Source organism: Coturnix japonica, chromosome 2, assembly GCF_001577835.2.
Source record: "Coturnix japonica isolate 7356 chromosome 2, Coturnix japonica 2.1, whole genome shotgun sequence".
NCBI lineage: Eukaryota > Metazoa > Chordata > Aves > Galliformes > Phasianidae > Coturnix > Coturnix japonica.
This window is the reverse complement of record NC_029517.1, coordinates 105,005,468-105,031,303: the sequence shown is the minus strand read 5'-3', so window position 1 is coordinate 105,031,303 and position 25,836 is coordinate 105,005,468. Positions and strand designations below refer to the sequence as shown.

General features: G+C 35.6%; 1 protein-coding gene across 3 annotated transcripts in view; it reads right to left on the bottom strand.

The window, feature by feature from the left end:
• Nucleotides 1–25,836, bottom strand: part of C2H8orf34 (chromosome 2 C8orf34 homolog) — a 143,507-nt gene that overhangs the window by 9,022 nt on the left and 108,649 nt on the right. For 2 of the 3 annotated variants that reach the window (XM_015855746.2, XM_015855747.2), the window contains 4 exons: nucleotides 23,035–23,108; nucleotides 11,953–12,073; nucleotides 7,517–8,016; nucleotides 2,706–2,799 (listed from right to left, as the gene is read on the bottom strand). In XM_015855746.2, the coding sequence (XP_015711232.1) occupies nucleotides 2,706–2,799; nucleotides 7,517–8,016; nucleotides 11,953–12,073; nucleotides 23,035–23,108 (789 nt within the window). The remainder of the gene's footprint in view (nucleotides 1–2,705; nucleotides 2,800–7,516; nucleotides 8,017–11,952; nucleotides 12,074–23,034; nucleotides 23,109–25,836) is intronic. The other variant, XR_004306247.1, reaches the window with a different exon arrangement.

Below are 25,836 nucleotides of genomic sequence, written 5' to 3'. Positions count from 1 at the left end.
TTCCTGGAAGCTAGCGATGCATCAGAATTCTTCATCAGCAAAATTTGTTGGGTCTGTTCTTAAATTAAAATTTACGCTGGCTCATGCCAGTCCTCTGAAACTTTTCAGAAAAGCTGTCTGAGAAATGCCTGGTGACTGCGGAAGCAGTTCCTCTGTTTCTTGGCATCAGTGCCCCGTAATGAAGAAAACTGCTTTTGACAAAGAACTCTCATCAACCTGAAACACTGTGGATCTGGTAACTATTTTCTGCAGATCCTTCCTGTTCCAAAAATGATCTTTATGCATCCTCTGAAAAACTTCTGCTGAAAATTAGTATACAAACAAAGTACTGAAGACAACAATGGAGAAACGTCTTAACAGGAAGAAAACACAGGTCTCCTTTTACATGTTTTTAGTGACAGTAAAGTCACAGAAGAGCTATGCACCCTTCATTTTGGAAAATACTGCCTTGACAGTTCTCACTCCTCTTTGCTCAGTGCGTATATAATATCAAAGAACATATTTAACAAACAGAATATGTTTAGTTATTAGATGACATTTCAGCTACAAGAAGTATGTACTAGTTCCTATTATGTTAATCACAAAATTTACACTTAAGGGAAAAAAAATACACATCTTTCTCTGGTATATGTTTGCAAATTTATATTGTTATAACTGGTATAAAACTTCTTTTAAAATGACTGACTTCTAGGTTTTGTTTGTTTGTTTGTTTGTTTTGTTTGTTCATTTGTTTTTTCTTATATTTGGGTGCTCCAGGTAAATTTGTATAATGCTGTCAGAGAGTCTAAAGGATTTAGAAAGTCAAGTCTGATTTTCAGGAATTGAATACCTAGACCTCCTTTCCCTAAGACAAGATATGCACTGCCATATCTGTGTTAAAAATAATTGTGGAAAGACTTTAAGATGCTAAAAAGTGTCCTAGTTCTGTTCAGTTATCATTCACTGGCATTGAAAATAGCCTCTTTAAACTCCTGCATCTGAGCACATTTGCACCGCTAACCCAAATAAAAGCTTTTCATTCTTTTTCTTGTAGAACAGTAACCACAAGGTATTAATTTCCAAAGAACTCAAGGTGACTCACATATCTTCTCTTTTTGCATTGTTTTTCCACTACCAAATTCTAGCTTTACACCTGGCTGCTATTATCTGAAGGTAGTCAAAGAATGTGGTAAATATTATCCACATGTAATTTATTAAAAGCCGAGTCAAAGAACAGGTGTTGCTATTGTAAAGATTAATTTTGCAGTTCTTCTGCTAAGACTCATAAATTATGAACTCCTGGGCCCCTCAACACTAAATCACAAGCACAACATCTATACAGATTTATTAACTTGAGGGTGAAAAACGATGCAGAATCTTGCCAGCTGCTCAAGCTACAAGCACTGGCATCAGCAAGTACACCAAACCACTCCCCAAGTCCCCACTTTACAGCTGCGAATTTGCAGCTTCTTCTTGCCAGCAATGATGGTTCTGCACTTTCTGCTTCCCTATGACCTAACTTATCATCTCTCTTGGGCATTATAACATTTTTATTTTTAATAATGTTGATGACCACTAAAAATCAGATATAGGAATTATTGCTTCGATAATCATTTTTTGTCCTACTTTAGTAGTGTTAATAGAAAGATTGACATTCTCATGCTCTTCAGTATCTCAGCACGTAAATTGAAATTTCATAGTCAAACCTCAGGCTATTTATCGATTTGTGGAACTGTATATAGGTTTTTTGTTTGTTTGTTTGTTTGGGGGGTTTTTTGTTTTGTTTGTTTGTTTGTTTGTTTAAAGTGGCATCATTAAGAAATATATCCTGTTTATCTGGTATGATTATCATCAACCATGCATTCATTCACAGCTATTCCATTACATGAAGAGAACGTTTTTTTTCATATTTTTAACTCTGCATGATTAAGGAAGTTTTTGTCACATGCATTAAGATTTCTAAACATGCTGATTAAATTGCCTGCTCTTTTTAAGTATGTTGCCTTAACTGTCTATGGAAGTAGTTTGCATATTTACCCTTTGATATAGGAAAACAATTGCAAAATGTGAAACATTTAATATTTTCAACAAGACTATTTACAGGTACATTGTAGCCAGATACAACATGCTACAGTTTGAAAGTACTGTGATTTATAGCATGCTACTTGTTGTTACCTGTTCTGTCATTTAGGTTATGATCCTGCTGACCTTTACATTCATGATTAGACAACTGCTTCAAAGAGTGTAGGAAATTAAGGATTACTGGTGCAATTGAGAACTTGTTTTCATACACAGGAACTCAAAAGAATGCAGGCAAAACAGAGTTAATGAAGGCTCTACTTTTCAGAGCTACTGGGCTTGTGTGTGGTTTTGGTTTTCATTCCTTTCCTTTTTTTTCCCCTTTTTTCCTGGTCAATACAGATTTACTGAACAGAACACCTATTTCGACTTCATGCTACTTCTCTGGAACAACTACTTTAACACTCCAGAACAAATCATTTCACTTAGCTAGGTAAGCTGTAGTCCCTGATCATTTTGTCAATGCTCAGCATCTGTAGGAAAGCTTATGGAAAACAATCCTATAAAATTCAGCCCTGAAACAGATGAGTAATTGCTTCTTATGAGAAAAGTTTCTCCGAGCAGGCATGAATTCTTTGTAAGATTTGGTGATACAAAAAAGTTAAAAGTTTTTTGAAATATCATCAGCTCCTAACAAGTAGACTTACGTTTGTCTTGGTCAGCTTCCACTCCTTCATTTTCTGTATCACTCGGCAATATCCAAGGCTGATGAGCAAGCTGAAGCTGTTGTAAGAATTCATCCTGCCATAAACAGATCTGTTTTAGATAAAATGGCATAGAATGGTACTACACAAATGCAGACTGTAGTACTTCAGTATGAATTAACTGAATAGGAAAAAGCCTTCAATTAAAAAATAAAAATAAAAATACAAATTTATATATTCTTGCTGTGATGTAAACTCAGAATGTAGAGGCTATGCAGGCTCCCCAGATACTTTTTCTAATGGAATTCTTGTTTATCCATTTATTCCAGGGGAAAAAAGTCTATTTATTTAATTTTCTGCTATAGCCAGTGATATACACATACTCAACTTAGAAATGCAGTGACACAAAACGAAATGTCAATGAGGATATTGTTTATTCTTGCAGTTTTTGATCCATGCCTAGATATCTAATGAATGATTTGCTTAAGCAAGGCTTTGATTTCTCGGAACTTTCACCATCTTCAGTAATATAAGAACAAGGATCTTCAACCTGATTTTGAACATACACCTTTATTGGAGAAGTAGAAAGCCTAGGAAGGAATAATGGCATGGAAAATGTCTCCCAGTTACCACAAAGCTCTAAGCATCAAAATACTAATGTTACACACAGTTAAGAATCTGTATGTGCCTTTAAAATGCTTTGCCATCACCCATTTTTTACAAAATATATGTATGTATATAAAAATGTTTTTCCATACGTACACGCTCATGTAAGCATGTACACTCACATGAATTACCACGACAGGTTATTTTGCAGTACTGAAGGTGAGAGATGAGATCAGGATGCATAGTTTCATTGCAACAGTGGCTCAAATATGCAAGTCGAGTCTCTGAAATTCAAGTCAAGGACTGTCCAGACGTCATAAAATTACTGGTCAGATTCTTATAGTCACCTAAAACAAAAGGAGGCTACAAGCCCTTTCTCATTTTCTACCAGTTGGAAACCAGAATCTACGTATTCCAAGTTAGGTTGCATTGTGCAGTGCTGTAGCATTATTTTTATTGCTGGACCATCTGGTTTAAAAATATAAACTAGGTTTGTTTTACTCAGTTCTTGCGAATTCACCTCAGTAGTTGAAATAAAACTGTTAATTAATTTTTTTATTCATCTGTTAAAAAAATCCCATAAGACTGCTACAATGACTGAAAAGGAAGCTCAGGCAGCAGACCCAGCCTTATGCATGTATTTCACTTCATCACTTTTTCACAGTCTGAGATGGTTGCTGACTGCAGCACTGAAATGGGAAAAAGCTTTGGTTGGTAGGGCAGGATTACTGCTGCAGTAGCAAGTTGCTTCTCACACTGGTCAGCATGTTTTTTAATCTTCCAAAACTACAGAGTGAAGAAGTGGGACTGGCAGTAGAAGAGAATGGAAGTACCTGACCAAGAAGAGTCCTCATGACACTGAGTGGTGCTGTGCACTCTTGTGATTAGGAAGAGGTTTTGTGTTAACTGATGATTCAAATCAGCTGAAATCTCCTAGTATTAACAATGACGGACCAATAAATGTCACTGAACAGCACTTCAAGCTGCCTGGATGAATAAAGTGACTAAAATTCCAAGTGCTGAGAAAATGTAATGGCAAACAAGGGAGTCAGTAGTATTTTTATCTCAACAGCTATTGATAACTATCACAGCATTGTGTCACTTTAATGGAATCCATCCTGAAGAGATAAGCAGTATTCAACATTCCTATGTCAATTTATACAAAACACCAAAGGATACAGTCAATGCATAAAAATATCTCTGCAAAAGGATTTGGAGCTGTGATTTATTAGTTTTATAGAGATAATAAAACTATTTCTCTAGGTAGCATTTCGTTGCCATAATTCAATTCAGCCTGAACAGAGCTGATAATAAAACACACCTGTTAAAACTTTGTAGTATTATGTGTGCCAAGAGGCAGAAACTTGTCCACAAAGTCTCAGATCATTATAAGTTTTGAGCATTAAAATAAAATTCTTAACAGCTGATATGTTAAGTATTTGCCAGATTATTTAAAATGTGTGGTATAACAAGATTAAACCAGCACGGACTTTACTAAAACTTACTAAGAAGTCTGAATTGTACTCTGAATATTTTTGTATTTTAGACTTATTGTACTCTGAAATATTTTACAAACTAGGAAGCATGTATAATGTATTTAGTGATATGTTAAATGTCCTGATAAATGGCATAGTGACAGTGCAAATTCATGCATACACTGTATTCTTTAATTCAAGCTCCACATGACAAAATGTGCTGCTGGTACTCAGTAACTGCTTCCTTTTCAGCTGACTTACTCTCATCACATGTATACCAGCTATATACTGATTAATTCCATTAACACCACATAAGAGTAAGGAAGCAGAATTCTTTGCAAAATATTATTTGAGTATCTCATACAGTGCTGGCCATGTAACCACAGTGCATTCACATCTAATAGAAATTCTCTGCTCATACCATTAAGTCTAAGAAGAATAAAGGCAATGTCCCTTATTTTATTTTACTGTTTTTATACAGGAAGAAGATACAAAACCTATAATGAAAGTTGCAAAATAATATACAGTATCAGCTTTTAGTTTTCATACATTTGTAATATGCACAAGTACAAAGAACTTCATTGTTCACATACCTCAGGCTGCCTTAGATTTTCCAAGATTTGACTCTATGCTCAAAGAGAAATAACATGGGCAGAAATAGAGGGACACTTCTACCATAGCAAAAGATATCATAGATCAGCAATACTTTCTGGGGATGTTCTGTCCTTACTCTCTTGTCTTTTTCTAAGACAGCAGGACCTGGAATAGGCAAAGATGGCTTAAAAGAGCTCCCAGAATTCCAGCAGAACACCCCAACCATGAGGCTGGCAGCTACAGATTGGCCAGATCTCCACCAGCCAATTTCTGAGACCTGAGTGATCTCCAGTACAAACATGCCATACCAGCCATTTTACCCTTGGAATCAGAGCTAGTCCCCAGGGGAGCTTCAATGAAGTAAAATGTCACTTGCACGTGTCAGGAAGGGATGAATATGGTTTGGATCTGGGTCACCATCAGCCAACATGCTGATGCTAGTGCCCAGAAAGCACAGAGAAAGAAAAGTGTGTCTCTTCTAGAAGCGCTTATAACAGTGGATAAGATCTTGCACAGGAATACTGATATTTGGTATCAGCTTTACAGTGATCTTGCTGGATGAGACCGGACATGTTATTCCATCTGTAAAACAGGGTAATAGTACTGCTCTTTTCTTAAGGTACTTTAGACACACATGCACACATGAAAAATATATAACAAGACATCATTATTAGAAGATGTGTCAGTAAAGTCTGGGATTTGGCAAACAGAAATAACAAATCACAGCAAATTGAAATGGATTTTCAAAATTATCATTACTATTACCAGCAAATACTGTGGAAGTGAGAATTGTTAACTGTCTGCCTCGTTAGAGGAAAGATCAGAATGGATCTGAGAGTTGCTGTCCCTTGGCAGAGATACAGCGTTCATTACATGGCACTTCAGGATCCATTACAACTGAAGTTGACACCACCTGACTATGTATCAGTGAAGACAGAAAAGATAAAAATAAAATAAAAGTGAAGAGTTTTAGTGGGAAACAATGAAACCTTTCATTTCTTCGGACCATTCTTGGTTACTAAATGAACTTCAGTTCTCACTTTCTGGTATGTGAGAAATTTTCATCACACAAAGACACTCATCCCTCCAAACAGGGGGCAAAAGGTATTGTTAGGAAAAAAAAAAAAAAAAAAAAAGATATTTTTATTACAATCAGAGTGGTTTTTTTTTTTTCATGGAAAATTTTTAGCTTGAAGAAATATATCAATTTTAGCCATTTTAATCCTTGTATTTTTAAGTTGGATTTTCAAATCTGGGAGGAGAACTAGATCAAGCAATGGGATTAATGCACTGATATTATTTTTCACCGCTGAACATACAGATCCTTCTCATCAGACCGGCATTTCCTGAGAAAAACTCATCTTAGTGAGGCGTGCATCTGAGATAGACAGCAGGGCTATTCTTTCACAGATTCTTTTATTTCCACTGCCTACACACTAAAGTTATCTTTAAGGCAGCTAAGGTTTGCAGAGGAGAATCCCACTCAAAATTTACAAGGTACTTTAACTTTTCTTTTTATACAAAGACTAATCCCGTAAAAGCCATTAATATAAGACAGGAAGTTCTTATGCTCTGAATAAGTCTAGCTAACATGCACAATAGTACTAGACAGTCGTTCAGCAATATTGGACATTTTCCCATTTCAGTTCAGCTTTTTATTTCAGAAAATACGTTCATTCAGCAATGGCTAATTAATAATTCCAGTCTATCAAAAAAAAAAAAAAAAAAAGGAACAATTAGACCAATGAAATATTATGTGCTGTCAGTGCAGCAGGAAAAATACCCTGGAATCATAAAGATAAGATATAGTTGTATTTAATAGTCCAGTAATAAGCAATTCAGAAACTGGAAGGCTAAGAAATCTGCTGTGCATTATGCAGGCAAAACCCTACCAATCCCTTTGAAAATTTTGGGGCATGAGTGCTTCACTACAATTTCCAGAACAATCCTAAAAGTTTCTCATCAATACTTCTCAAAGTTGAGCAGTATTTCCTGCAACTTTTCTTGGTATTATGTTTCAAGTTTCTTTCAAAACATTAACATTAGGTATATTGACACCACTTCAATGGAAAACACAATCTCGTCTTTATGTTATAGTAGCTCCTAACCATATCCAAAACATTAAATTGAAAATCTTACTTCTGACAAACTGCTTCTTTGAGCAGTGACAGTGACAACATCTCCACTCATTTGCACAGAGAGCCCTGAAGCAGCGCTGAGGGTCCTCCCCATTTGGCTCTTCGATGTTAAAGATCTACTCCTATGCAAACTGATGATGCTTTCCTTATTTCCTTGACTGCTAGGAGTAAGTGGCCGTGACAGCAAGCTGTTTGGGGTCACAGGTCTACTACCCGGAGTTGATGGAGTCGATGGCCTGTTGGTTTGCACACCAGCTGTCGGAGGCCTGCTGTTTGTAACACTTGAGGCCTGCGCTCGGCTGCTAGTGGGCAGTGGTGGCGATTTGTTTCCCTGGAGCTGAATGTTTTTCCCCATTTGAGTTGGGACTTGGGGCCTTGGATTTTGGCCCTGTGTAGCTTGAAGATTGCCTTGAGGATCAGATGTACCCAAACTGTGATGCTGGATGGTAGGGCTTCTTGAGAGCCTTGCTTCTTCCCACAGCGCTAGGTCCTTTTCAATATCTGAGCACACAAACACATAAACAAACAAAAACCTCACTTTCAGTACTCTCAGGTTTAAATTTCTTATTGATTCTCCCCACTATACGTGACAACCTGTAGTTCTGCAGAGAAAATCTATTCATCCTTAAAATACAAGGCACCAGAATTAATGGTTTGACAATTATGTCCTTAGAATCTATTCACAGTTGATTTACTGAATGCACATCTATCCCACATAAATGCATTATTACCATTCAACTGAACCAACTAGCTATGAATTTCACTACAACCTATGAAAACTTCGCTCATTTAATCAAACTTCTATGTGGCTTTTGCACAGTTTCTCATTAGTAATAAGATAAGATGAGTCTGTGAGCTGAACCTCCAATCCTCATCTGCACTGATGTGTAATCCAAAAGCAAGATGAGCAAGATGAGACTTAATGTTTCCAGCCTCCCTGTCTATTGCCCAAACAGAACTCTGGGGCCAACAACTCCTGACCTCTGGCATATCTGGGTCTGTAATGCTGCCTGGATCTGAATTTTGTGCTCTGGTTTGTCTTCAGTGCTACTGCAGTTGAAGGGATCACTAAAACTAAGGTCTAGAATTTAAGAAGAAAGGTGCCCGCCATTTGGTGTTCCAGTTTCTACCCTGTACAGGGTTGTATGAAATAAGATCCTATTTAAAAACAGAACAGTTCAGTGGTAATGAGGAAACTGTCTTCTGAATTCATTTAATTCATATTAATGATTCCAATCAATTAAATCATATACATTCTGCCAAGTTAGATGAGGGTTGCTGGAATTCAGGTTAGCATATCTACTATACTGAAAGGTCCTTGAAAGTACAAATGTGAAGAAGCTTGACAGGCAATTCAAGTTCATTTAATCTCACACAACTGTTCTGAATTTTCACTCTCAATGACATTTACTCTACTGTAACTTGGTTTTGATAAGTTACGCTCTTTTCCATTAAATTGTACAAACCAGAAGCTGTAAATCAGCAAGGTTCTTCTGACTTAGTCATGTATTAAGTGAACTTATAGAAAATGAGCATTTCATTTTTATGTTTCTAATAATAACTTCAGGTCCTTAAAGTTCTAACATAAACACACTCTAAGCTGCTTATAAAAAATCAGATTTTCTTGCACTTCTGTTTACCAGTCAGTATAAAAACAATGCTTTATGTAAAACAACTAAACATGTCCCACCATTAATATCTTTTAAAATTACACTTTGAAAACAGGAAAATAAGTCACATCAGGTTTATGTTACTACTGCAATACAAGACATTTCTCACATTTATAATAACATTATTTAATAAAGTTGTCAAAATTTTAATAGTTGTGAAAGCCTCAGATAAAGCATCAGTCTTCCAACTCTTTAAAGCTGCTAGCAAATTTTAAAAAGCAGTTATTCTTCCCAGCACACAGTTTGGAATATTTCTAATTGCCATCCTTACAATAATCTTACCAAGTCTGACCACTTAAAGTTATTTCCATTTTGAAACAATTATTTCTTGAAGTACTCTTCTATTATGCTTTTAAAAAAAAATCAATACACATCAGTTTGGAATTTATAAGATGCCTGGCTGAAATCCAGGGTCCAAGAAATGAAAATGTGGGTAACGTGATTTGAACCAAATAAGGAATATTCTCCTTAAAAGATTCAATTTAGTTTGTGTCTCTGCAGATCGCTAACTTCCCCATGTTGATTCAGCATGCTAAGAATTTTTTTTGAATATTTAAGGATTTAATAGCAGCTAATTAAACATTATATTCTGGATCACGTTTTCTTCATTTCATATAGTAGAAAAGACTGTTAAACATTTCTCCGCAAATAATTTACATGTTTTCATAATGTATTTGTAATGTTAACATTATTTAGCACATGTTCTCTTTGTTGTTGTTGTTGTTTTGCTTCAACATCAGGTTTTTAATCAGAAGGAAAAGAAAAATATCACAGATCTCCACCCTTATGGTATTATCTGATACTCAGTAAATACCAGAATTAAATTATGGCAGGATTTTTTAAAATCCCTTGTCAACGTCATTTAAAGGAAATAAAAATGCAGGAATTAGAAAAACACAAAAGCATTTTACTTGCTTACCAGAAATTCTAGGATAAGAATACCATTCATAATGCACCTACAAACAATTTATGCACCTAGCAGTTCTACTTATGGTAAATCATATTCCAGAAGTATGCAGTGACCAAAGAATAAGCATAACAAACCAAATGGGCAAGTTACTGGAATTAACTACTAAAAAAAAAAAAAGAATTTTCCACTTGTGTGTGATATAAAGCAGCCACAGTTAACGTAAGAGACTGGATTTTTGAGAAAAGTATCACTGGGCCACATGTAAGGAAGAAAGGGAAAACTGCTTCAAAATCTGATTTTGTAAAAATGTTGTTTTCATATAACAAGGCACTGAAGAAGTTGTTGACATTTGGTGCTAATCATAGGTATCCACTTGTGCCAGTGTTTAAAGTCAGTTTTCTATGGAATGCAGTCCATAACAGAAAGGCAGAAGTATGTCTTATCATTACATGAGCCCAAGTCTTAGAAAAAATCTAAATGACTGCATAGTACAGGATAGGATTAATAGATTCCACTGTACTCAGTGAAAGAAAGAAGATGACTTGCTGATATCACATTTTGTTGTTGTTGTTATTGTTGTTCTAATCTATCAGAAAAATAAGGCTAAGCAAAATCACTGCTTTATTATCTTTTATGTTGTGCTTGTTAGTGAGAGGGATAATTGTCTCAAGCAGCACTGGTATAAGAGGAAGTTAATTGGTTAATAAATTAACTGGAATAGGGGAGTCCAATGTCTAATAATAGAGCTATGCTCTTGTGAATTTCTCTGTCAAACAAAAATATCTGGATAGTAAAATGCCTGAACCCCCCATACAGGTCTACTGAAGTAACAGACCCAAAGCAAATGACAACAGCATTGATGTGAGAAGACCTTACACATCATACCACAGCAGACAATGTAAGAGAATAACAGAATCCACACAGTTAGCCAATTAAGTATTTAAAATTCTATTTTCCAATCAACATGGTAGTTATTATTGTCTTTGATCTTCCATGGTGGTAGTTGTTATTGTCAGCTTCATCTACGGACTCAAGGATCTGCATGTTCTGCATGTTTCAGAGCATGCTGCTTAGAAGAGCACCTTGTACAACCATGGAAATGCTACCAGTTCAGACGTAAATCAAAGCAATGAGATCCCTTGTAAGTGACACCTGCCACAATACACAGGGACCATTTTTAGTTCTTGTTTCACTCCAAGCAAAAGCTTTTTCTCTTCCTCATTGCACTCACAGCCATGTCTTCTATTTGATTTCAGCTACATCAGTTCCTAGACAGAAGTAATACAGCTGCATCTCTCTCTCTAAAGAGGATACAGCTCCCAAGCCTTACAGGCCAACTTCATGGGTAGGATAGATGTCCAAAATATTTTAGAAAATGACACTGAAAATGCTAACTTCTATACCTAGTTCTGTGACAGACTTGAAAGAAGGGCCTGAAAAAATTCAGTTTTCTGTTTGACAAGTAGCATGTGTACTACAGGACTACTGCAAAGCAGTGCTTTCTCACCCCAAATATCCACTGCAGACTTTTAACTAACATTAGATGAAGCATCTGTACCTCAAAACTGCATAAGTCTAGGTGAATTGTACCACACACACACAAAAAAACGTATTATTAAGATGTCAGACTGCAAGATATTTAACAACAACAAATACTTTTTATTACTGTATTTACTGTAATTAAATTTTATTGTATCTACAAAAATTTTTGCTGTTTCTCTGCAACGAAGGAAATGTGAAGTTTCATCTATTTTCATCAGCATCTGAAATAGATTATCTCTTTTCCTTTGTCTAAAATATTGGTATAGATCTGAGAGGACTGATATGTGTTTTATCATCCCTTGCTACTATACATACCAGCTAGGTGTTTTTCCATGGTCTGAAGTTCTTTTGCTGCTAAGGAGTCCTTTAAGAGTTTCTGTCTTGGGGAACCGCCAGATCTGACACCCATGGCATCCATAGTCCAAACTGGCTGAGACTTACACAGATAAAAATAAAATGGAATATTTTTAACACACTTTCATATTTATATGTGAAGCAATAAAAAACAAGGGGAGGGGGTAGTGACACCTATAACTTCTTACCTTAAATAACATAAACAGTATGCATAAATAAAAATCAGCAGATCTAGAGTAATTCACATATATATTGACACACGAGCTCTCGTTCCATACTGAGAAAATCTAACAGAACAAATTCAATGATTTGCATTCCAAGCAAGATTGTTAATGGGAGCTGCACTTTAATTTACCACAACATTTGGCACAGTATCTCTGCAAAGCAGCACTTCTGGGAACATCACAGAATTTCCTAATCAAAATTGCTAGTGCCTTTTTATCACTGTAAAGTATTCCTCACAGGAACAGCAACTAAATCATCATGGTAACACAGCAGCTTGAAAGGGATGCTGGGAAACATACTTTCTCTACTGAACACTGTGGTACTCAGTTACCTGCAATTTCTAGAGCACATTCAGTACAAAAAAAAAGGTTTCAAAGTATAATACTATGAGGTAAACTCAGTAAGTTTTTATATGCCTATATATACAACAGAAGTATATGATAGAATGCTTAAGACTTGGTTATAAAAAACAAGAAACAAATACATTAATCAAAGCATTATTAACAGCTCATCTGAAATAAATTTTACTTTATTACCTCACCAAAAAAATAATTATATAGGGGCTGCTTTCCCTGGTTTCAAAGTCATTGAGTTGATGTAATTGCAGTGAGAAGAATGATTGAGAAGAGGACATAAACACTGTCTTGTATTTAACTGACCACTGTAAAGCATGTACCTCTAAAATTTGTTAACACAGATTCCTATGTATAAAACAACAGTTATACTGTAAAGTTCCATATTTTAATATTAAAAAAAAAACAACAACCCTATTCATATTTACTAGAATATGAAATAAGTTTACAGCTGCAGGCAATCCTACTGTTAGTAACACAGAGTGTTTTTAGATCACAGCTGCTATTTCTTAATTTGCCAATTGCTTTTTATTGTAGTTCTGCTCTGGTTAGAGTCACACGTATTTCATTCCAGGCAAATACACAGGAAGAGACAAGCGAAATGTAAATTAGTCAGAAATTGAAGTTATCCTGCAAATGCATTTATTTCAGACATGTCACTGGACTAGATTCACCTGATTTCCCATGAGATTTTGAGAATTTTCCACTTTATTCAGTTCACCATCCAAATGATAATGTGTCTTATTAAGATCACTATAGAATATTCACTTGTATTAGACTACTCACATTTCCACATACTTGTTTCTAACAGATAATAGTAACTCCATATGTGTTTGTAGATAGAAGAGTAATTTGATCTATGAGCAGTTTCTCTGAAAGTAAAGAAACTAAATAAGAGATTGAAATGGGTAAAAGGGCCTGTAACAAAACCATAATATTCTGGTTTTTAATCTGTTTTTACATATTGTCTTAACCTTCAGATTTTTATGGTGGAAATAGCCATTTTTCTTTAAGTATAACGGAGCACACTTCATTAAGGGAAGAAAAAAACAGCAGCCCTTCAATAATGTCTGGAGCAAAGAATTTCCCAATGAATTCTTTTTGAATACAGTTTCACACACATAACTCTGATGAAGTACAGAATAAAAGCTAATCAGTTGTCTGTGGTAATAACTGAAGACCAAACATTTAATCTAGTATTCTCAGCTCTGTTCAAATTTATTGTAAGCAAATAATTATGAGTTTTCACTAATTCTCTAGCCTCCAAAAACACACACTTGCAAATGTTACCCTTCTCAGACTTTTTCAGCCTCCATTTCCTTTTATTCTGGAGATAAAATAATCTTTCTCTTCTACAAACCTCTAATGCTTCTTCTTACACCCTGCCTTTTCCTCTGCAATACTTTTTTTATATGCATCAATATGCATACAGCTAAGGTGAAGGAGTGAAGCCAACTCAGTCTACTGCCTGTAACAGAAACTAAAATAAATGGAGAAAAATGATTCTTTAATGGTAAGCACCATGTCAGTGCTTGAAATGTTTAAAAAAATATATGAATAACATTTAAATTTAAATTGCAATTGGGACACTCAAAATCACAAAGATTACCACACTTCAGCAATACCTCTGCATGCTTCAATTCAGATTATAAATCTTGCACAGATTCACATAAAACTGAGAGGAATGGCTGTGCATAAGCACATGCAGGCACATCAAGTTGTGTACACGCATGCATTCTGTAAATGCTTGTGTCTCCCTTCATCCTGTTAACATATATTCACAGAGATTACAGAATTTGTGTTCAGTTCTGTGCACAACAAAGATTCACACATTCTTTTGGAGAGTAAGTATTAATGTTGGATCTGATTTAAAAGCAATACATTTGCATCTACCTTCCAGATGCACCATTTCAACACTGTGAAATTAGTGAGACAACTTTGGACAACTTTTTTCCAAAAATTTTGTAACGTTTTCTGTGCATTTCCTGTACCATGTGCTATCATAAGCTAATGGCATTTTGTGAGACAACAGCACTGTAAAAAGAGCAGAATAATAGTTCAATAATAGCCATGAAAGATGAGATATTTATTAGTAGCCATTTAATTACAAATTATGGGCTCATAACATCATAACATTATGGATCCTCTTACAATTAAACACTCAGTAGAAAGAAAGAATGATCTGAAACTATTAGAATAAAAAATAATCAGTTTATTATGAGATTAATACTGCTGTATTACCATTATTTTTTTGCTCCTTCATTGACACTAGATATTCCAAGACCATAAGCAACATCATCGTCCTGAGCGAAAGACATGACCTGTAGGAGCATGCCCAGAAGAGGGCTGCAAAAATGATCCAAGGGATGGAATATCTCCCCTACAAGGGCAGGACAAAAGAACTACAGCTGTTCAACCTAGAGAAGTCTCCAAGTAGATATGAGAACAGTCATTCGGTATCTAAAGGAGGGCTATAAGAGAGAAGGGGACAGACTCTTTAGCAGAGTCTGTTGAGACAGGACAAGGGGAAATGGTTCCAAACTAAAAGAAGGGAGATTTAGATTGGATATAAGGAAGAAGTTATTTACAATAAAGGTGGTGAGGCACTGGAACAGGCTGCCCAGAGACCTGGTGGATGCCCTGTCCTTGGAGACACTCAAGGTCAGGCTGGACAGGACTCTGAACAACTGGATGTAGCTGTAGGTGTCCCTGTTCATTGCAGAGGAGTTGGACTAAATGACCTTTAATAGTCCCTTCCAACTCAAACAATTTAATGATTTCTGTCTTTCTGAAGGCAGGCTCAAGTAATGTTTTTTTGTTTTTTTGTTTGTTTATCTCTCTAAATATTACTGAACCTTAATACATCTAAGTAAATAACATATAAATAAAGAAAGGTTTCCTTAGTGTCTTCAACAATGTATGCAATAATCTCAATCTTAAAGGATAAATAGAAGCTGAAGGCAGGGGATGTTAACAGGGAGCCTGTGGAAGCACATCAGTTCAAATGCCTTAGCAAGGAAAAATGAATTCACACATCTCCAGCAGAATTTGCTGGTATCCCTTTTCTCCACTGGATAAATGGCAGCAGTTCAGAGATGTCTCTTAAGAAAGAGATTCAGGCTAGCCAGTCAGTAATTTAAACCCTTCTATTCCATTTTTATCAATATGTTATTTTTATCTCCTGGCCAGGTACAGCAAAGATAGCACACTAATGTCAGTTATCTAAGATGTTATTGATAATGACAGTAGGCTGAAAGTAGTTGAAAAATTTAGTATGTACATATAAAGTGCATATATAGAAATAGTCCTTTTCTGTTCCTTCAGCATATTCCAAACTGCAATTGGCCTCAATTGTTCATTAAGCTTTTTTTTTTTTTTTTAAATACACAAAAATTAACAAGATTTTATATCTTAATATGAAGATGTTCCTGAAAGACACCCTTGCCTTTTCAGTTTGTAGGAACAGCTCTGGGTGCTGTTCATATCACCTTCAAACTCTGAAGGTAAGGCAAAGCCTCTGTGCTAGAAATATGTTCAAACAAAGCCTTCAGGATACATCTGTCAGCTTTAAAGGTCAACTATGCATCCATTTCCTAATTGGTTTTCCTTATACAGCATCATTATTTGTTCACTAACTTTATATTCATCAGCACATTCTTTACTTAGATCGCTTAGGCAAATTATTCCTAAAATAAAAATTACAAAAGATAAAGCCAAAGGGGATGTTTGTCATCACTGGTTCAATGAAGTTCCAGAAAATATCATAACTTACTGGGAAAGTCATAAGTATTTAAGGAAGTTTTCCATGATCAATATAAGTACTTCAATTTGCAGCACAATGTCATTTTGACAGCATGCATCAATATAGCTTTTATCCCTAGGAAAAACAGTGCAAATGTGAATGTCTGCATTGACTTGGGCTGCAATTTCTGTATAGTCCCCCATGGAAGTACAGGGAATTTTGCAGAGATGCAGCATTTTGAAATATCTGAGGCAAAGAAGAAGGCCTCCAAATTACCTCCAACACCATCGGGAAATCAAATGATTGTTTGAAAGTAAATTAAGCCTTCCTGCTGACCATTAAAAGTTTGGAATGATGGAACACTACTCTTCTGTGTCATTTTGGCCTTTTTCAGAGTTAAACATCTAGGTACCCACAGGCACAACCATGTACATTCTCTTTTCAGACACAGGGGACCTCCCTACCTCATAAGCTCTTCTTCATTTTTAAAGACTATCTAAATGATAGACTCCATGACAAATCACATAATTTTGTCAAAATAAAGAGGTAATCATATAGAGGTATTGAAAAGGAGGTGAAAATCAGTCCTTGGCTCTTCACGAGCTGTAAATGCAGGTAATGTATTTTGATTTAACTTTTAATTCTCCATGATTTTGTTAATCAAGTGCAATTGTCATTGGCAGTTGCAGGAGATAATAGCATAGAAAAGACAACCACACTTACTTTTCTATCTATCCATAATCTATTATTCCTTTACTAAATGCCCTAAATGTCTTAAACAGAAACATTTGATAGAGAATCCTCCCAATGCAAAAAGTGTCATTTATTCCTCAATTTGTTTCCAAGTGTCCTTTCCATCTGACCAAGAAGTGGCAAGGACAACTGTTATTCAGCAATTGAACTTTTTGTGTAACATTTGTTTGAAGGTTCTTCAGATAGTTTACATTACTTTGTAAGAGATCACCAAATTTTTTATCTTCCCAGTTCCACAGTATTTTCAAGAGCAATAGGGGAACTTGTCAACACTTTTTTGTTTTTTGGTATTTTTAAAACAGTGAACCTCCTCAAAGGTCTGATGCAATGTAAGAAGCCACCTCTAATCCTCATCTTCCACACTAGGGCCTATTCTACATGAAATGCCATGTAATTGAAATCATGAGTTTTTTGCTTCCCATGGCAGGCAACATTTTACACTCAGCCTCACACTAGAAAGGTGATAGTTCAGGTTAACTTACAAGTTTTCTACTCACAGATTGAAGAAGGAACTACATGGGCAACGGGGTATAACATGTTTCAGCTTTTCAATCCTAACCTTATGTTCAGTCTTGTTTTATTCACTGTTATTTGGATTAATATTTTTCAGTTTGTCACTTAAAGACACCAAAGTTTCAGAAACAAAAAACCAAGGCAATCAGATTTTTTCTTTAATGAATTTTGTAATTTGCAGAAAAATCATTTTAAAGTCATCTTCTGGAGTATTAAATATTTTAAATTATGAGTATTTTCAGTTCAGAACACACTTGCTTTTCTGCTTATACCACTGAATGTCTTGAAAGTGTGAATCAAAAGCTGCACGCAGTTCCTGCCAATGGGGCTGGTGGAATTGAACTCACAAGGGGATGGGGCTTTCTGCCCACTGTACTCCAGCCATGGGCTGGGAGCCCTGCAGGGATGCTGGGCAGCTGAACCATGTGTCGCTAGGGAATGTACCTGAGATGCTGGGTTTTGCAGTACGTAAAATGATGTCAGTAAAAAGAATATGAGCGGGTAAGAAGTGAGAAGAAATTGTTGAGCACTTCAGGTGCTCTCCAAACCAAAAGAGAAATTCAAAGTAAGAAATTAACATTTTGCAATTGTACTCACAAAATGCGATATGTAATTTGTGAAATCTGTTTCACACAGATGATGTCTAGAGTAAAGAAGTTCAAGGTATGTAATTTAAACTATTTGCTTAACAACTTTAAGGAAATATTACCCATTTCCCAATAAACTTGATATTATGTTCTTTTATTACATTGTATTGTTAATTTAGCTAATGGTAATTGAAATAACACACTTGCAGTTCGTTTTGGCCTAGCTGCACAAGAGTTGCATTTCACAGAATCACAGAATCACAGAATTACCCGGGTTGGAAGGGACCTCAAGGATCATGTAGTTCCAACCCCCCTGCCTAGCAGGGCCACCAAACTTACACATTTACTAGATCAGGTTGCCCAGGGCCCCGTCCAACCTGGTCTTGAACACCTCCAAGGACGGGGCATCCACAACCTCACTGGGCAGCCTGTTCCAGGACCTAACCACTCTTCTAGTGTAGAACTTTCCTCTAACATCCAACCTAAATCTTCCCTCTTTTAACTTAAAACCATTTCCCCTAGTCCTGCTATTATCAGCCCTTTCGAAGAGTTTACTCCCCTCCTGGGAGGGAGTATTATGTAGTATTATTTGTTATTGTTATTAGCTTTATGAGTTAAAATGTAAAGGCTAAAAGCATGTAACTTTATGTACCTGCATTTCCATATACTTAAAAAAAAAAAGTGAAATTGGATTAAAAAAAACAAACAAAACAACAACAACAAAGAAAAAAATTGTGTGATACTATAGTAATTCTGTATGTATAATACATAAATATAACCTTTTTAATTCATGCTACCTCACGGTGACACTGCTGTTATTCAAGATGTGTCAGAGGAGCCTTAAAACAATTATTTTATTGGCTAACCTTCTAATTGCTATAAGGGGCCTCAATCCAGCAAAGAATATTTAGTTAAATATTGGTGTTTACTTGATTTAAAGTTATAGTCATACTTCTATAAGCATTAAGTTATTTCCTAGGATTGTTCCCTGAGAAAATGAGCAAAAAAAACGAAGAAAATTTACGTCAGTTATAATGGAAGCTACATATCACTGGAATATAGCTGTATTCAATATGTATCAATACCAAGAGTGAAAAGCTTAATTATTCCTTGAGCAGAAACCCTCAAATCATTTCACAAAATGAATTCCCATTAAGCAATTTCCATATATATTACAGAAAATCCTTGTGTATATTCATTTTAGGAAAGCAACAGAGAAGTTCCAAAGGAGAAGGAAAAACAGGAAAGGATATATTTTAAGCAAAACATCTCTATAAAACAATTCATTCGTGTGTTTTTCCCAAAGTATTACCAAAAACTCAAGCCAACTGCATGCAAAAAATGCCTGTTGGAGTTAAATGACTTCTTTTTCCCACAGTTTCTGTTTCACTTGTATTGGTTTGCCTTGCATGGATAATTTGCAAAGAAAAATAAACCTTTTCATGTGTACGTGTAAAGCAAGATGAGTGAATGCAAAGATTCACGTGAATAAAAACAATAAGCATGAGATCCAGGTGGTAAAAGAAGTAACTCAAGAGTAAACACAAGGACTACTCAGTGTCAAATGCATAGTGTACATGCCCTAATCTTTCTTTCAGTTACTGTAAATTTGGGTTATTCCCTGGATACTTCACTTTTCAATTACTGTTAGATTTCCATCTGACAAAACTTTTTCCATGCATCACTTCTGTGTTTTCTTGAAGATAACTAACCAAATATTTGTAACAGTTGTTTACAGAAACAGAAGGTAAAATAGGACTCTGAGAAAGCCCCACGGCAAAAAATTTGAAAAAAAGCTCTGCATCTTGCCTTGCACATTTTCTTAAATTAAATATTTGTCAAAAAAAGATTCCCACAATAAACCAGGATCTCTAAGGACATCCTGAATGCTTGCTTCCACTTCATGTCCTTGCAAAACACATGGGAAGAGAGCTGATTCCTGTAAGTACTCTGAACTGCTTTCTGCTAGCCTTACTCATTTATCCATTCAGTACACTTTGTTTGGGACTGTGTAGCACTGACAAATAAGTTCTCCATTTTTCAAATATCAATTCTATTTGAGAAAAATAAAGCTTAGCAAAGAATTCTGCTGAAAAAGACATTCAAATGGAAAAGGTCTGATTCCAGAAACTTCCAGACTCTCTAGAAAAATAGAATGTTACAAGAAAATCACAATGTAGTCACAGTACAAGTTATGTTGAGGCACATTATAGACATTCCTTCTCTTCTAATTGCTGACATTCAGGCTGCTTTAATTTCCATACCAAAGATCTTACATGAAGACTTGCACACAGAGCATGAAAAAAGGACCCACACAGCTCTATTCTGAAGACGTTCTGAACATGCTCTTGTAAAATCCTTGCTGCTTCATCTCAAAATCTTTCTCAGAAGATTTATTCTCTGTAGGCTGAAGCACGTTTAAAGAAGATAAGTCAAATATACATGAGTAGAGAGAAATTTACGATAATGACTAGTTTAAGTAGCAACAGACTCATACTACCCTAGTGGGATGCAGTACTGGAATTAAATATGGAACACCTTGAGCTCAATCATGAATTCTTACAGGTAGTATGCACATTTGCGTAAATGTCACAAATCAATTTGTCTGGTTTATGATAAGTGTCTGATTAACATTGAATTTATTCTTCCTCATCCTATTTCTTCCTCACCTTCTATCTCCCATATATCTCATATAACATCTGAAAATTATGTGAACTCATGAAAACATATTTTGGTATCAATTTTGAAGTCCCTTTACAGGCATAATTCTTAATCTTTTAAAGAATTTCTGGGAATTCATTGCATGAATGCATTTATCTTCACAGTTTTTCTATGCAGAACCTTAGCTCTGTTTCTGTTTTTTGTATGTAAAGACTGTCACAGAATAATTCTCACTGGAAGCTCCCATGGAGCAGATCTCTATTCCTTCACAGGTCTAAAATGCAACAACAGTTTAACCACTTTATTCTTTTGTGATTAGATACAGATACAGGCAAACATATAATGCTTGATAGCTGAATATTACTTGGGTAACAGCCATTTCAAAGACAGAAAAAACACAAACAGCTAATGACACTATTTACACAACAGCTTGAAGATTCAAAACACAAACTCTAAAAGCAGATGAACTAACAGTGACTGGCTTCCAGCTCCTTAGTAAATGAGACAAAGGAACTTTCCAAACACTCAGGAAAGGGAATCTAGTTGCCCTTGCCTTAGGAAAGAGGCTGTGCAGGCAAAGCAGAACCTTTAAATATTGCAGAGCTATGGTTCTGACTTCTCTTTGCAGCACTGGCACTAGCAGCAGTATCCAGTGTGAATTTCAGGGATTCTTCCCAGGCAAGATCAGTGCCTCTGGCACTCTACTGCTGTGGGCAACTTTACCTCTGCCCGTAAATACAACTGTGATTCCAACTGGCAGAACACTAAATTTATATACATTTATGTGCATTCATAAGCATGTAAACACAGAATGTGTATATGAAAATACTCAGCTAAAGGGTGCACACTTCTCCAGCAAGATTTGCTAATAAATACAATGACCTTTTATTTTCCTTGTTACCTTTATGTTTCCATGCAATTCAATTTATTTGTTGCGCTTTGCCTATGCTACACATCTGCAGAACTGAAAAATCCAAGCTTTTAGCCACAACAGGAAGTCCAATTCAGTAAGAAAATCAAGTGTAAGATCATAAGAAACAGCTGCAAAATTTATCACAACTCTGTTCACTGCTGAAGAAAAGCAGAAAGGAAGCTTGAGCAAGAAACTCAAAGCAAGGGCTGCTGAAGATTTGCTCCTCATTCCCTTTGCCCAGTATCCATATCTTTGCAAGCTTCTTGCAGTCCAAGTTATCAAAGACTTTTAGGAATTGATCTGGAACTCCCTATCTATCTGTCAGTGGTTTTAATACCTTAGTTTGGAAACAGGTTAAGTATTTTACAGGTTTGTTTTTTTTTTTAATTTTTTAAGCTTCACAAGTAGCTATCTGCCTGAAGGTCTGCAACATCCATCTGCATAGTCATCATTTTCCTTTTTTCTTCAATACTGCTATTTTCCATTGCCTACAAATACTGAGACCTTCTTTTCACTTACCTTGTCAACATTATAGTGTGCTAAAATCATAATTGCTACAGGTGAGCTGGAATCAATGCTTCCATATACAGTTGCCTAAAAGTATATTAAAACCCCCTACATTTTCAAAAACAATACAATCCCTTCTTTTAACTGTATTCAAATTTCTGAAGCAATATAACTAGCTCCAAAGTACTGACTGTGCCACTTTTCAAAGAATTATTTTATTGACAACCATATTTTTTGCAAATTCCAAACACAGTATTGCACTATTGAGACAAAACCATACAGATTTACAAGGCATACCTTATTTACGAGGCTCCAAGCAAACATTACCAAAATTCTAAGTGACTGAGGTGATAAAATGACAAATTTCATAATAAAATCTAAAATTTAAATTATTTTTGTTCTGTTAAATTTGTAAAATACACTCTGTAAAATCAAACTGGTACAATGATATTTAAGCATTAATATACATTTAAGACCCTATAGACATAGTCTAAAATGACTGAGATTACAACAGGAGCTATACAAGTAAATCTATGATTTCATATGAGATCATCATAATAGATTTCAATATATGATACTTTCTAGTTTGAAAAAAAAACACAGAACTGCCATAGAACTGAATATGCTGGAGAGCTAGGCAAAATATGCCTAGAAATAGCACAGAAATTATGCTCTCCTTGCTTGAGAGTGCAGACGAGCACTTTTATCTTTACACAAAATCTCATTTTTCTCATGCTATTAAAAAAAAATAAAAAAATTACAGGATTATTCATAAGGGAATCTACTTACAGATGCTGCCACTTGAGAGGCACTCTCAAATTCATCAATATCTTCCATAAGTGTTTCAGCCCCAGGTACCTGAGCTGTTCCAATGAGGTAAAGAAAACATAAATTGCATTAAATAACCTCTAGTCACTTTGAAAATACAATACCTATAAATTAACTGCTGGGAAGGTAAATAGAGCTACCATAAAACTAGCTTTCTAGTTACACTTGAATGGATATTAATTTATTACTAATTTTAAGTTATAAGCTTAATGCAATGAGGTACAGTGTCTATAACATGAACAGAGTGACAAGCAAGCTTGTTTTATCTTCTTGCAGTTTTATAGGTTATTTGTTATTTTTACTGTTAAAACAGAATATTATTGTCTGCACAATGGAGTAGTAGATTTTCAGGTTCCAATCACTTTAAGCAATGTTTAAAGGCCATCCAGGCAATAATTTTTGCTCATACTGTCACATTTATTAAACAACAAGATTTGGTGAGAAATCCAGAATGCCTCTGACACACACTTAATGTCTTAAGAGTCAATTTATGTACCTTTTCCAGAGAAAGCAATTTCTAAATAGCATGCTGTGCAGTTTCACTGCCAGTTAGCCTTATAGGTACTTAGACGCTGTTTGTAAGCTATGTAAAAAACAAGATGCCCTGATCTTCCCTAAGTTTTGCTGTTATTCGACACTTAGCAGAGAGATCCTCATGTTTCCAGAGTGCCCAGATGTGTGAAACATCTCAGACTATACTTATTATGAAAACAACTGCACTGAAGCACAGCAATTACAGTTAACCACATACACTGCAAATGCAAATGAAAGTGGGGGAAGAAGAGGTGATGATGCAACATGGAAAAGTGTTCTTGTTCAACTGATCAAGAACTGGGAGATCATACCACATTTTTGCCATTGCCATGCCTGGCTCACATCCCACATATTTTTATCCTTATTAAATTTTTATCCTTATTAATTTTCTATCCTAGTCATGCAGTTCCTAGTGGAATAGTAATATATATGATGTTTGAAAAAGCCCTATTTCTATTGAACTTCCCAGATTTCAAACTTTTCCATCCAAATGCCAGTTACATATCAGGTCTGGTGCTGGAGCTGGCTTACTACAAGTAATAGAAACTCGTGGCCCCTGTTTGATAGGGAATTAAGCACTGATGTGAAAATTACTTAACAAAATTTATTTTGCAAACTAATTATTATGTATCACAGCACAATCTGTAGATTTAGTAACAGAATATAGTAAGAAATACCACATGCATACTGTGGCATAGCACCACATAAACCATCATTTTCAGTCCAAATATGTTGTTCCAGGAAAAGCCACAAAAAAAACCAAGTCTTTGCTCACACCTTAGAAATATGTGGCATTGCATACTGCTCACGCCACAGACAGCATTTTCTTTTTTAGATTAATTGGGCAGTTTAAAAAGTTTAAAAAGATCAATGCTTTTCATTCACTCAGCATTCAAAGCTCACTCCCTCATGAGGTATTTTAAGCCTTCTACAAGAATGCACTGACTGCAAAGATCTTTGCAATAATTTCATATTTTCCTGCCTTGTACAGTGTCTCTCACTCAAAGTGTACATGGAATTTGCCAGCAGAAGAGATTTAAACAAGTGAAACAAGATCCCACTGTACTCAGAGGCACCCAGGACTAAACAAACACATGCATATGCTTTTAGTGATACCATTTCTTCATATCCATGTTCAAAAAACCACACATTAGTATATGACCTGTACAGTTCCCCCACCATGAAAGCAACATGGAGACTGTCAGGCACAGATTTGTATTGGATCCATGCAGTTGTAGTATCTATCTGCACAGTACAAGAGGAAGATTTATAGGAGGACTGATCCATGAGACAAACTCAGGAGGCCTGGCATCTACAGGGGAAGTTAGTGCACTGATCAAAATCAGGAACGTAACTATTAAATTCTTCCGAGTTATTTCCTGTGAAATGGTCCAATGGGAAAGAGAAACAGTTTTGATGTTTATCATTTAGAACAGTAAAACAGCAGCGTTAGAGCATCTTGTGCCATCTGATCTCAAGACCTGATTCCCCTCTCATTTTTATTGCTTAGATCAAAGATAACTCTGCTCAATTCAGTAGGATTGCACTAGAGGGAAATCAGTGTAGTGGTTAATTAGAGCCAGATAAAGATTGTCAGTGGAGTCAGTATTGTGCCTGATACCACAGATTTTTTTACATAGGCTATTCCATTGCCTTTATGAGATGGAATTGCTTTAGTAAGCTTATTTGTAAAGGACCCAGATCAGATGTGCAGCCAATTACTTCTGAACCTGGTTCATCTGAAATCCACAAGAGAGATACTCCAGATCAAACAACTTAACAATTCCTCACTAACCCAGAATGAAATCATTAAGGAAAGCTGTCTCAACTCTACTGTACATTAGCACCTTGCTTACACACTCCTGAAGGAATGGTTTACATCAGCACTTAGCAACTCATAGTTTTCTCAGTTAGGTCATTGGTATCAACAAGTAAGAGCAGAAAATAAATTCAAATAAACCTGGTAATTGATACCTGCTAGTCTTTTTTTATGATATAATGCATACATTTAAGACATAACTAAAATTTCAAGTCCAACACCATGTCTTGGCTATTAAGAGTTTTCTAACAGTATCTTTTATCATCTTCTTCACATACTTAATTTTAGGTACACAAAAAACAAGTACTGTGCTGCATTTACAGGAAAGATAGATAGAATAGGCAGCTGTCTGAGTTCTACATCTGTTTCTAGTCTGTGCCTTCTTGTAAAATCCAGATGTGGGGATTTTT